This window comes from Ictalurus furcatus, chromosome 18 (genome assembly GCF_023375685.1).
Source record: "Ictalurus furcatus strain D&B chromosome 18, Billie_1.0, whole genome shotgun sequence".
NCBI classification, from domain to species: domain Eukaryota; kingdom Metazoa; phylum Chordata; class Actinopteri; order Siluriformes; family Ictaluridae; genus Ictalurus; species Ictalurus furcatus.
In genome coordinates this window covers 22,095,768-22,109,921 of record NC_071272.1, presented here as the reverse complement: position 1 = coordinate 22,109,921, position 14,154 = coordinate 22,095,768, and the positions used below count along the sequence as shown (strand labels likewise).

Sequence of the window (14,154 nt, the reverse complement as noted above, 5' to 3'; positions counted from 1 at the left end):
TCCAATTCATCGCAGCTTTGTGCTTAACTATAGTACGCCGTACAAAATAAGTTTCTCTGATTAGGGAACAGAATGAATCATTATTTCTATCCACAGTAGATTAGAATATAGTTTGGGGAACATGTAGTGGTGTGTATTCACTCTACACCACCTTTCACCTAGAGAGGTCCCCGACAAAGTATTGCCAAATCTCGGGAAGGGGGCGGGGCTTAACATCAAAGAGTTCAAAACACTTGTGCAAATTATTCCGGATTCATATATGTCGATTGGATCATCTCCTGTTTTACTGAGTGGGGGGGGGAAAGGAAACTCATCCTTTTGAGCGATGAGTTAAAGCAGCGTACTCCGATGTTAAATTGCGAAACGAATAAAGGATGTCAGGTCAATTATATAAAGCTTACATAACTTTAACTTGTATTTATCGATCGACAAGAACGAGAGCCGCGTTTTTTTTTTAGATTCATCGCCTTCACCTCCGTCAACAGAGTCGCACCCGTGTCTTCTGGGAAGCTGGAGATTATAGCGAGGAGTTATAGCAGAGCTGTACACAATCGGGACGGCAGCTCCGACAGGTCCATCGCTCAATCTCTGGATATCTATTCCGAGGAAGAAAAACGAGCAACGGGAGACCAAAACACGTCAAAGCCGTTTGGGTTTTATTTGGTTTACGGTACAGATTCAACGGGACGTTCGTAATCGGCTGGGAAGGTCGTGCGGTCGATGCATCCGTTAGGTCACATCCTCTGGACTGGTATGAGGCCCAATATGTCAAAGGCTTTGGCCATGACGGCGGCCGTGGCCTCGCACAGGAGCATCCTCCACATGTTCACTTTCACCACCTCTCCTGGGGAATAAGAACGGCAAAGCGGTGACGTTAAGCGAGACCTTCTCACAGAAAAAGTCATTAACAACAACATCACCAAAGGAGAATGTTAAGCGAGGCAGTGTTCCTGCTTCACTGAATCCCCCAACAAAGGAATGCTTAAAAAAAAAAAAAATGATTCAATAGGAAAAATGCCGTAACGAAAAAGCCTGAAAAATGTGCAACGACATTCTTTCCGGCGACTGATTTGGCCATTCAAAGTAATTAGTACAATCAGCTGAATGAATTAAGCAATAAATATACACAAGATGATCTACAGAGCCAAGCGCGGGCTGCATTCTGGCTCTTAAGTGCCATCTACTGGACAACACGAATAACTACAGTAAATGACTTCATCTGTATCCTCTTACCTCGGTGATATAGCGATAAAACGGGAGTAGATTACATCAAATCTCCACTCAGACATTAATTAACATCTTCACAAAGAAGATCTAATCACCATACTTCCAAATCAACTTTTTTCCCCCTCCATCATTACTAGTCACAGTTCAGTGGTGCTTCTCGTCTCGTTTTTTTTTTTTTTTTAGCGGAACGCCGTTTTCACTCGTCGCGATTAAAAGGAGCTAGGTTTCATCAATGTCGCTTAATCAGACTAATCTAATTATAGGAGTTGAGGAACACTGAACTGAAGTCCCGCGTCTGACACGACATTACGTCTTATAACTAGTGCTCCGAGATCTAAAGCCTGGGGGGGGGGGCAGACTTACTTTTATCTACACGTGTGCAAGACGGCTACGTATCTACACGTAAACATCGGGGGAAGTACAGCACCGTGTCCACTTGAACTTTTGAACTGAATCGTGATCGAAATTGAATTAGATTGCAGAGCTGGTGATAATCACGTTGACGGCGTAACGGTTCGGGTTTTGACGGAGCTCGTCCGTGTGTTTAACACTGTAAAATAATTCCTTGGCACGACGCCAGCTCGGTGGATTAAAACCCTAATCAAGCCTCAAACTGCCTATTAAGTCCAGCCGGTTTGTATTTAGCACCTAACCCTGGCGTTTTCACGGCCATGCTGCGAGCCTCACCTGTCTGCCGGTCCTTCTCTACGCAGTAGCAGCTGTCGTAGAACTCGGTGAAGGTGGTGGCCAGCTCGTAGAGGTAGTCGCATAGCGTATGCAACAGCAGGTCTTCCATGATCTTCTGCAGGATCTCGGGAAATCTCAGGATGCACTTGCCGAGCTTCCATTCCTTCTCGTGCTCCAGCAGGATTTCACACGTCTCGGCCGCTTTGCGCAGTGCCGCTTCTTCGATGTTGGCCAGCCTGGCTATGGACCTGAGAACATGACGAGACTGGGATTATTACTCAGCGGTATTACTACGTTCCTGCTCCAGCGTTCCTTAAGGTTCTTTACGCTCTCGGCGCTAGGGTTAGTCGATCGTCGCACGTGTCTTGCACATGAAGCGAAGGAGGTTTTATTCAAATGTGACGCTGCGGATTATCACCGCGAGCACGATGACGTCACGGCACGATTTGTCGCTCGCAAAATATTTTACATTTTCGGAAATCCGTCTGTCTAACGTCATATCTTCCTTTACTGTCACGGTTACATTTATATAGCGCTTTTCTAGACACTCAACGTTCTTTACATTGTATTGGGGGGGAGGGGGGGGAGGGGAGTATCTCCTCAACCATCACTAATCACTAGTGTAGAGCATCCACCTGGATGATGCGACCACAGCCATAGTGCTCCTGAACGCCCATCACACACCAGCTATTAGTGCAGAGAGAGTGATGTAGCCAATTCAGAGATGGGACAATTAGGGGATGATAGACAAGGGACAATGGGGGAATTTCACCAGGACCCCGGGGTTATACCCCTACTCTGGGATTTTTAATGACCACAGAGAGTCAGGACTTCGGTTTAACGTCTCATCTGAAAGACGGTGCTGTTTTTACAGTATAGTGTCCTTGTGACTCTACTGGGGCATTAGGACTCACACAGACACCATGGTGAGCGCCCCCTGCTGGTCTCACTAATACCAATTCCGGCAGCAAGCTTAGTTTTCCCCAGGAGGTCTTCCATCCAGGTACTGACTAGTCTCAACCCTGCTTAGCGTCAGTGGGAAACCAGGAAGAGAACTGCAGGGAGATATGGCTCTTCCCTTCACTGGAGGCGTGCGGGAAGTGAAGGGTTCTGGAGAGGAATTTAGAAATTGTGAAATCGTTCAACTAATTAATAATTAGTGTTAGTTATTAACCTCTTTCACGCCAGAACAATCAAGACAGGTTTTGTTCACTTTCTCGTTTACATTCAAAGAAGAAGAAAACAAAAAAAGGAAAAAAACGTTGTCCGTCTGCGGTTTTCTTTTTCATTCCCGTTTCTACTCCCTGGTAAAAAAAAAAAAAGCAGGATAAGAGCTAGATCTCAGTAGGTGAGAAGCTCTGAACTCCTGCCATGAGGCCAACTGCCTTTCGGAGGAACACACACACACACACACACACACACACACACACACGTTTATCCGTGTGAGGCGTGTCCCTTGAATTACAAATGGCTGTAGCTAAACAACGCCATACCTACCACAAATCTCAACCTCAGTCACTAAAAATCCAATTTTTGTCTCTTTTAGTTTTCGCTCCCGCCCTCCCTCCCTCCCTCCCCAAAAAAAGTCTTAGGAAATACCATCATCTGACCCTCACGCAGAGCTTAAAAACCCAAGCACACACACATTCACACACTTTTACCATCTGTGAGGTATCCAAGGAATCTTGTCTGACTTGTGAATTACTGTATATAAATAATTTCACACATTTTAATACATATTTCACGAGATACTATGCGGAATACAAATAAGAAGATAAAAATAGCAAACCTTTTTTCTTTTTTCCCCCCCACTGCACTGAAACGCATGTAAGACGTTTATAAAAACAATAATAATAATAATAATAATAATAATAATAATAATAATAATAATTAAATAAAAAAAAAGCCATGATGCAGGGTATTTGCACAGGCATAAGTGCATCCATACGGTCACGTTTTAAATGATAAATATTAAATGATATAAAAATTTAACGGTGCTGATATCTCATGGGGGAAATTAGCACGACCGTATCATCTTAAATAAATTAAAGCTGCACAAAGTTAGTTATGAGGTATAGTTGACACAATGAGGGTGGTGAAGGGCGCCAATACTTAATTCCACCATGTTTCAGAGCGACCTGAAATATCCAACTCCCCTCCATGCACACACACGCGCGCACACACACAGAGTTTCCCTGTGAGAGGTATTGATTTGTACAGGGTCCATCGAGCAGCCGCAGTGAGACTGCTCCTTTCCCGCTAGCTCGAGAACGAATGTAGCCTGCACACCTCGCTTACAGCCATCGATCCCGAGCGGACGAGAGACGCGCACCTGATGCGGGTGAAGGCGTACAGCAGGTACGCGGCAGTGTTGCCCCTGTCGTCGAGCATCTTGTCGAAGGAGAAGACGTAGTCGTTGATGCGGTTGTGGGACAAGTCCGCGTACTTGATGCAGCCGAAGGCGACGGCGCGCTGAGCCTGGATCAGCTCTGCCGCCGTCAAAACCTGCAAGAACACGTTTAACAAATGAACATACGTCTCATGAAATAGCACTGAACGAGCAAATCGTCCATGTTGCCTGACCTTACACCCGCTACGACGATGCGAAAAAAATAAATAATCACACAGTAAACAAACGAAACTTCCAACGTGCTGGAGCAGATCTACGTTTTAGTTTTTTTTTTAGGAAGTATCGGAACTACGATGAGCTGAACGCACGTGAACGCCGCATCAAACTCGTACTTTTCCACGAGGCCGGACTTCACGAGTGGGTCAATAACAAACATGTAACGCATGATGATGATGCATCCGGCTAAGCTAATACACTTGGGCGAAAAAAAACAAACAAACAAACAAACAAAAACAAAAAGCTTCCAGCCATTGAGGCATAAGAAGGATATTTAAGTTGATCTAACTGTTAAACAGCCCGTCAGATGAAGTGATGCTGACCGAAGGGAACTCGGATCATCACTTCGTTCCAGAGGGTTCACGGGGTTATTTAGAGAAGTCGCTGCAGGTCGTCGGGAGTCGATCGCTCGACAGCAAGTCTACATTTTGTTCTCATTTGCTGCGCCGTGATATTGTTTGAAGCAAACCGCTGGAAAAGCCAGGAAAAGGTTAAGCAGTGAAGTGAGGCACTCAGAGGAATTTAGCGTGGAACAAAAGGAGCAGAACAGAGAATGAACGAATAAGCCTGTGTCCCCCTGCTTTGTTTGTGCCCAATGCGCTCACCTTATCTCTCTCTTTCTCTTTAAGCTTGTCCATGGATCTCTTCAAACCCTCTTCCAGCAAGTCCATTAGCCTGACCGTGTCCCCCGAGCGGGTTTTAAATTTCTTCCTGTGCCACAGAAAGAGTGCATTAGAGGAATATGAACAGGCCGGTGTGTAAAGCAAAAAAAAAATGGACAGAGCACAATCTGCTTTCTTATTAATTGAACATCGTACGTACTTGTCCTCTCCCAGAACCACTCCGAAACCCGCGTGCTCCACGCGCGTGACCTTGGGGTCGTACCAGCCGATCGCTCTCGCCGCAGCAAACACCACTTGGAAGTGCGTAGCCTATCAGGGAATAAACACACGTGTGTGTATGTGTGTGTATATATATATATATATATATATATATATAAAAATATAAATATCTGAATGCTAGTGTGAGAGGCGGAGCTTTCTGAACTGACAAGGTGATATGATTGGTCGGCGGTCGGATGTTGGTGGGATCACTGACCACACAAGCGAGAGGCAATACTAACACACCTGTCCGCTGTCTGTAACATAGATGAGGATGTCACCCTTCTCGTCGAAGAGGCGCTGGCGCACGGCTGCGAGGTCCGACGTGTCGTACGTGTAGCCGCCGTCCGACTTCACCACCGTCAAAGGGATGGGCTGGCCAGGGATGAATACAATCTTCCTGCCCTCGTCCAACTCCACCAGGCCTGAAAGTGAGAGACAGAGAGGGAGAAGTAGGAGAAAGAGAGAGAGAGAAGCTTAAAGCAATGCTGCCCCCTAGTGGATACACATTTTTGCACTTCATACTCTATTTCTCTAATGTTCAGACTGTTTAATACAGTGCAAAGGATCTGGCATGATGTAATGCACATTTAAGGGCATGGTGTCTCATACACAAAACAAACCTGAATGATCAACCGACATATCTGTCGATGATTATCTACGTTCGGGCGTTTACGCCGAACGAGTGAGATCTACAGCAAGACGAATCAGAACCTGTAACGTCCCACTCACCTTTCTCTTCGAACTCCTTCACCACTTCGGTCATCATGTCCTGGTAGAACGACTCCCCTCGCTCCAAAATACGGATGCCCAGGCAGTCGTAGACCTTTTGGAACTCTGTCTCGTTTGCAGACATGAGAGGAAGAGGAAAAGAGAGAGAAAGAAAATAAATTAATTAATTAAATCAAAACAAACCCAGAGGGACAGTATCGCTTAATTACAGAAGCCGGACTTTAGGGAAATCTAACAAACACCGACCCATTGTCCTTCACGGGGGAAAGTCTCTATTTGCGCACTGGGTCTGGTTGAAGCATTCAACGGGACAAAGTTTCGCCAAAAATCCCAATTTATCAAGGATTTAATCGAGAACTAGAATTACGCTTTTTGGTCTTCTCTGCCATTCAGAGTTCAGAAACTATAATCCAGATCCGGTTTATTAATTATTTTACATTTTGTCAACTTTTAACAAGATCGATTTGTTCAACAAGGACCCACGCTTGTATATTACCTTCTTATTACCATACAGTCAATTTAACTTGCTGCAAAATCCTTATAAAGCTATGCAAGTAAAATAAAGAGGCCTACAAGTGCTGAGTTCATTGTGCCTCCAAGCAGCAATTTTTCATCCCTCCACGTAATTAGTTTCAACCCTGATGCCCTGAAGCTTTGTGTGAAATGGACTTGAAAACTGAGCTGTCTCTCCTTAAAAGGGACAGAAAAAAAGACAAAAAAAAAAAAAAAAGACAAAACAACTAATGGCTCGTCTTACTCTTTGATTTCTGAGAACGGCTAACGACGAAACGAAATTATTCACTGTTTACACCCCTTCACCCCCACCCCCCGCGCCACAGATGAATAAATGCAACATCTTTCAATACGCTCGCAGTCTGCGGTGTAATCAATTACGGTGGACGGAGCAGATAATAAATCTCACAACGAGGCTATTAGGTGTCTCGTAGTATTAGGTCAACCATCCATTTAGATTTAGATCAACATTGCTCAGACAGTGAATCAGGGAAAAGAAGAAAAAAAAGAAAGGAAATTAAATTAACAGTCCTTCAAGCCTGCGCGGATGCTACCTCGGCTCTGATGCAGCCCTGCCCCCTGCTGGCCAGGCGATTATTTTACATTCACAGCCTCTGCAGCATGACCTGTATGTCGGGAGCGCGAGAGCGTTAAGAGTTTGGTGTGAACGTACGTACCTTCCCGAGACACGTCACAGATCAGATTCCAGGCCTTGATGAAGTCTGGCTCTTTGCTCTGCAGCCTGACGACACACTGGTAGGCCTTCTTCTTAAACTCCTCGTCTTCGTCGAAGCGCTTCTTAGACTCCTGAGAGTGAAAAGGTGAGGGAATGCGGATTATCAGCGTTCGAAACGATAGCATTCACAACAACAACAATAATAATAATATTTTTCTAAATCTTGAGCTTCCTCACGACACGATATGTTTTTGAACGGATATTTGGTGAATCAAATAAAAATACAAAAATTGATTCCTTTAAAACTTTAAAGTTCAGGTCATTTAGTTCTGGTGTAACCAGCCGCCATCAGAAGTCACATGATTATCTGGATGGAGTCGACTCGCGTGCGGAGTTTGTTAGAGAGCATACCCAAACAAACAGCATCACGAAGACCAAAGAGCTGTCGAAATAAGTCCAGGACAAAGTTCTGGAACAAGTATTAATCAGGGTTTGACGAAAGGCATTCATTTGGAGATTCAACAAATAGGTGAGAAAAGGTTCTGTGGCGAAATTATACCAAAAATTAACTGTACAAAGAGCTACGTATCGCAGAAACCCAACAATGAGATGACATTTCCAGTGTGAAGCATGGTGGTGGTGGCACTATCATGTTGTGGGGATGCTTTTCATCAGCAGGGACTGGAGAACTGGTCAGGGATGAGAGCCAAATACAGGACCGTACTAGAAGAAAACCTGTCCCGGTATGTGAGAGACTTAAGACTGGGCTCGAAGGTTCGATGCTAGGCGTGCAGGATAACGACGCTGCCGACGCGACGGATGTTAGAACGGTTTATAAAATCACAAATGAGCGCAAGTAAGGTGCGCTACTAAGGTGTGAAGAACCAAGGGTGGCTTACTTTGTAAAAAGCCTGGAGGTCTCCGATTGGTGGGGAAACACTCAGATAATTCGGGAACTTGTCCTGCAAGTGAGCGATGAGCATTCCAAACTGTGTGCCCCAATCTCCCACGTGGTTCAACCTGAAATGAACAATTCCACAAGAACTCAAAACTACTGGGACAATGTGTGCGTGAGTGTGTATGAGTGTACGTGTGGCACACGTCTGGGCGATATGATGATATAATCGTGATAAACGACATCACAATACACTTCTCGATAGATATCGTTGATATTATTATATCTCTTATTACCAAAAATATTTTTTTTTAAAACTCCTCCTTAATTTATTTTCGTATACATTACAAGAAAATTTTTTATTATTAATTATTAAATAAAGTAACATCAGATGAATTAAATTAATAGTACTATTTTTTTATATATATACACAATTCGAGTGTAATTTGTTTGTAGATGCATCACTACGTTTTCACTGGCAGTTTGTTAGCATCTCCTAATTTTTTCTACAATGGTTACGCGAAGCTTAGCTTGTTACATAAAAACATGGCGTAATTAGCTCATTACGGTTCATATCTTCTGCTTTGACTCCACTGAACTCTCCAGTATTCTATTTTTTTTTAATATATATACACGTCTGAGCCTTGAGTGTTAGAAAGGGGCTAATATTATTATTATTATTATTATTATTATTATTATTATTATAATAGACTAAGAGTCTGGTCTAGACTGACCTTAAGACATCATGGCCTAGATACTCAAAAAGACGACACATGCTGTCCCCGATGATGGTGGAGCGCAAGTGACCGACGTGCATCTCCTTTGCGATGTTTGGAGAGGAGAAGTCGATGATTACCTAAAAAAAAAAAAAGAAACGTATATAAAAGAATTAAACCATGGCGGAACAGTGCCTCGCATAAGTATTCACTCCCCTTTGAACTTCCCAACATCGTGTACTGGATTGAAATGGACTTCATTTGGGATTATTACCATTTTATTTACTCAAAAGATTTGCGCTCCGTCAGATTGGATGAGGAATATTGTTGACAAACAACAACTGTTCAGGTTTAGCATCGTTAGCATCGTGATCCCGTTGGAAGCTAAACCTCCCACCCAGTCTCAATTCTCTTACAGACTAGAACGGGTTTTCTTCTAGGCTCGCCCTGTATTTGACTCCATCCATCTCGCCCTGAAGCCTGACCAGTTTCCCAGTCCATGCTGGTAAAGAGCATTCCCACAACACAATGCTACCACCCCATGCTTCACAGTTGAAAAGGATGACACACACTGTTGGACTTCTAGCAAATGTAGTACTGGGTACAAATCCAAACTGTTCTGATTTGGTGTCATCAAACTAAAGAACCTTTTCCTAACCAATCCATGATTGACTGATTGACTCTTCCAAAACTTTGGGATAGCTCCTCGATCATCACGATGCTCTTTGTTTAGGTATGTTCTCAAACAAACCCTGGGGCCTTCCAGCAGCAGGTGTATTTATATCGAGATCGATGTATTTAGGGGGTTCATAGCCGTGCGGGGGGTGAATACTTTTACATTCATAACGTTTGCGGAGCAACAGGACGTACAATCCAAATTAAGTCCATTTCAGATCAGGCTGTGATGTAAGTAACTTGGTCAAATTGGGGGGGGGGTGAATACTTATGCAAGTCAGTGTACAACTTGTATCATCTGCTCAGTGAAGATCTTAGTCACAGTTGCAGTTAAGAATAAAGTTCCTCCAACCTTCTTTTTCTTGTCTAAAGCCGGAGGCTGCACGCCGCTGAGCAGCAAGTTGCTGAGAAGTTTTGACACGAACGACTTCTTGAGGTAAATGTTAATAAAACCTGCAACAACAGAACATTACTTAACATCATTCATGAAAGTTATTTTGGATCCTAGCAAGTCCAGATCACATCTCATGTAATAAAACTCCACCTGGTCCAGCGATTTCTGTTCTCTCAATGAGTTCATTGTCAGGAATGTTTTGGGAAATCTTCTCAGCTATCTCCCTGGGGTTAACCTTCAACCCTTTTCCCTTCATCATCTGGGAAAAAGAAAGATAAACACATTCACTGAACGATCTTAGAAAACAAATAGTCGAAATGCACATAATGACAGATTATGTGGAAAGATGTAGGATAATATTGTCAGGAAATGGAACTAGTTAGCACTGTACACTCGTAGCCACTTTATTAGGAACACCTGCTCATTCAGGCACTTATAAATGAATTTTTATAAATCCAGCCATCATCCCTTGCATTTCTGTCTAGAGCTCTACTTACTGAGTCTGAAGATGCTCTAGGTTGAACGATCACTCAATACAGTTGCTGATGACTGACCTGAGACATTGCCATGGCACTGTTGCACTGGTAATCTCCAAACTTGGGCTGTTGGTTGGGTGCGACAGCAAGCGGTGGGTTCTCCAGGTCTGGGTAAGCCAAGCTGATAGCATGTCCAAAGATCTCCTGAAGTCTCTGGTTGACGTTGGTCATGCTCTTGCTGTTGCAGCTGTTCTCCTCTTGTATACTCTGGAAAGGAAAGCAGCGAAGAGCAAAATGTCCAAAATTTATCAGTATTCTCTCACGAGTGTGGGGAAAGGAAAAAAAAAAAAAAAACCTCCAGTGGTAGTTCACGTCATGTTGCATCGCTCATAGCCATTGTTTGTGAAACACGCTAATACGGGATGAGGAGATAAACCTCACGCTTCGATTCAATATTTGAATATCTATCAATATTTTGACGGATTTAAGCCTCTTTAAAACACCACTAAAACAATCCCTGAATCCCAAACGTCTTCCTCTAGAAGCCTATGGTGTAAAGGCCGACCGATGGTGGATTTTACCGCCACCGATAACCAAGTTGGGCAACGAGTTACCTGCCGAGAACCGATTGATCCTCCGATACTGAATGAAAACATAACACTCAAAGTAAAATATGACTGAACTTTATTAGAAAAATAAACAGTACTGACTGCACCAGGAAAATGTACTGTTCTTTTTTCTTTTTTTTTTAATGAAATAGATATATAAATGTTCATATATATGAACTATTCATAAATATTAAAGTAAATAAAAGTTCCACCCAAACCATTACAAAAAGTAACACTCTAAATAACAAATAAAAATAGAGACGTCCAAAATGAATCAAAAAACACTTCAAATAACACAACAAAATTAGTCAGTGATGGTTTTTGTTTCAGCAAAACACGACCAATCGGTCGACCTCTACTATGGTGCACTAAGTAAAATTAAATCCTAAACATAGCTCATAATCATGAGACATTAGACAAACGAATAATACGCCTTCCTTTTTTTTTATTTAAGCATTAAAACAGCACTAAATAATCAAATGCCCTGAGACGTGACTGATCCCCGGCTAATTTAGCACCACAGCTATTCTTTTTATCATATTATTATAATTATTATTAAGTGAGTGAGTATTTTCTATTACGAAACAGCAAACAAATTGATGCGTGAGATGGAACACGTCCTACTTTTGTACAGAAAGTGAAACGGTCTCAGAGCTGGAGAACTCGTATTTCTACTTTTCAGCCAAACAAGAAAGCACGTTGTGACACAATACTGGAAAATACACTCTTCACAAACGCTTCACAATTTTTTCACAAAGCATCTGCATGAGACGAAGAAAGCGTCAAGCGTTTACCCTTTTGAGGACGTTGAGGCGATATTTCAGCCTGGCGTTCTCCTCCATGAGCTCCTCCAGCACCGGTGAGGAGAAATCAGTCTCCTTCTTCAGGTTCTCCACCTGAGACCAGAGAGCCTGAATCTCCTTTTCCTGTCAGGACGAGCACGACAATCTTTCACTGTTTTCATCAAATGTACACTATTATTATTTATTAATAATAAATCCAGGAATCTGTTCATATACAGCAGAGTCCAAAAGTCCAACAACAACAACAAAAAAACAAATCTTCTATTTTTGCATTCTTTTCTAATTTAATGCAATAATTTGCATCAGGAATGATATTATCTTACATGAATCTCTTAGTATTTCCTTTCTTAAGAGTTCAATCTCAGCAAGAACATTAAGCATGAGCATTCAATTATAAAAACAAATCAAAACCTGACAAAGAAATTAGGAATATCTATTATATATATGTTCACACAGTTTGAAAATATAAAACCATTCTAAGAATAAAAGCGTCAGTTTCAATCAATTTCAGCGTTATTTTCAGTCAATTTCATCTTTATTTTCAATAATTACACCTTTCTGAGCAAGCACTAGGCTATGGCGCCACGAACACTAGATACTTCCGTACTAAATAGTATGCACTCATAACAAGCCTCCGTTAGCTTAGTACTAATCTTACATACTATCTAGTACGGAATGCTTCAACCGGTTTCTGAAGCTAAGCAACCGGTTAGCCTTCACAGTCCGAGCAACTTTTTCTTCTTTATTAATTAAGCAACAACATCCTGCGACGTTAGATAAAGAAATATAAAGTCTTTCTGCCTTTTTTTTCTTAAAAAAAAAAATAAATTAAATACTCAGAACTCCAACGCTACCAAGCTTTTGCTAGATTGCTAGCGTTGAGTGCTCAAAAAAGGCTCGATGCTAAATCCCAGCTTAGGGCACTACATAGGGTGCACGCGCGCGCTTCACTTCCTGGCTTGGTAGTGCACTCGTATAGTGAGGAGGAAGTTATTTGGACTGGAACCCGCGTTACATCAGAAACTATCATACACGCTTTAAACATTCCCTGTGTGTTTCTTTAGGAATGCTACAAGAGTTGAAATGTAAATCTGACCTGGTTTTGAAGCCGGTCTGTGTACTCTGCCAAAGGGTCCGCCATATTCAGGAAAGAATATATATATATATCTAGTTAAAGCTACAACAGCGTGTAAAAGTTGTTCAGTGCTCTCTATCCAAGTCTGATATAGCTTTCACTTCAGGCGCAGAATTGTGGGAGGACACTCGACAAGCCTAAAGACCTCCCCAAAACACCTAACCAGCTCTGATTCCCTTCAAATGCTATTGAAGTTAGAAACGTGTAAAAACAATGTCGTATGTAACTTTAGAGACGGTCCCTTAATTTCCGCATATCTGCGAATCGAACTTGCAACATCAAAGCAGCTTTATTCCAATCGACGTCACAAGCGCAAACACAATGATGCGCGAGCCAGGAAGTAGCTAGTCTTAAGTAGTAATGAGTAGTTTTGGATTTGGATTTTTTTTTTTAATCACATCATAATTCCCATAGTTTCATTTGTGCTACTCCAGAGTTTTGATGACTTTATTATTATTATTCTAAATTCTGGGGAAAATAAAAAATGAGTGTGTCTAAACTTTTGAGCGGTGGTTCTTTCCCAATCCATCGCAGGGCACAATCACACTCACATTCACACACCCATTCATACACTACGGACACTTTGGACATGCCAGTCAGCCTACCATGCATGTCTTTGGACTGGGGGAGGAAACCGGAGTACCCGGAGGAAACCCCCGCTGCACGGGGAGAACATGGAAACTCTGTGCACGCAGGGCTGCGGCAGGAATCGAACCCCCAATACTGTGCACCCCCAGTTGTGGTATTATATCCCAAATTTAATTTTCAACAAATTTGGTGGTGTTAAAATTCTCCTCAACTTTCATATTAATAAAATCCCTGCTAAGCTATCTAACTTTCATAGGTAAGCCCTGTTGTCTTGGTTGATGGTATATAAACACAATTTCTCTCCCCACAGATGTTTGATATGGAATAATAAAGATATTAAATATAAAAATAAAACATGTTTTTTAAAATATTGGTTTAGAAATGATATATTATTGGTGAGGTTGTAAGAACCCCAAGGCAACAAAAAGACTATGCACTGCTTTAATGCCTTGAGCTTTCATCCAGCTTAAAAACTTTTGTTCTTGTGACTTTCATATTAGTGATGTTGCTTAGACTTTAATA

General features: G+C 42.3%; 1 protein-coding gene across 1 annotated transcript; it reads right to left on the bottom strand.

Annotated features, from left to right (window-relative positions):
- Nucleotides 1–324: 324 nt before the first annotated feature.
- Nucleotides 325–13,240, bottom strand: rars1 (arginyl-tRNA synthetase 1). Its single transcript, XM_053648195.1, has 15 exons — nucleotides 13,006–13,240; nucleotides 11,901–12,032; nucleotides 10,577–10,765; nucleotides 10,173–10,281; nucleotides 9,981–10,081; nucleotides 8,972–9,093; nucleotides 8,242–8,362; nucleotides 7,344–7,473; nucleotides 6,154–6,258; nucleotides 5,668–5,846; nucleotides 5,363–5,472; nucleotides 5,146–5,251; nucleotides 4,247–4,419; nucleotides 1,915–2,162; nucleotides 325–844 (listed from the first exon to the last, which is right to left on the bottom strand). The coding sequence occupies exons 1-15, from the start codon at nucleotides 13,048–13,050 to the stop codon at nucleotides 735–737; spliced, it is 1,980 nt and encodes a 659-aa protein (XP_053504170.1). The 5' UTR covers nucleotides 13,051–13,240; the 3' UTR covers nucleotides 325–734.
- Between the last annotated feature and the right edge of the window lie 914 nt (nucleotides 13,241–14,154).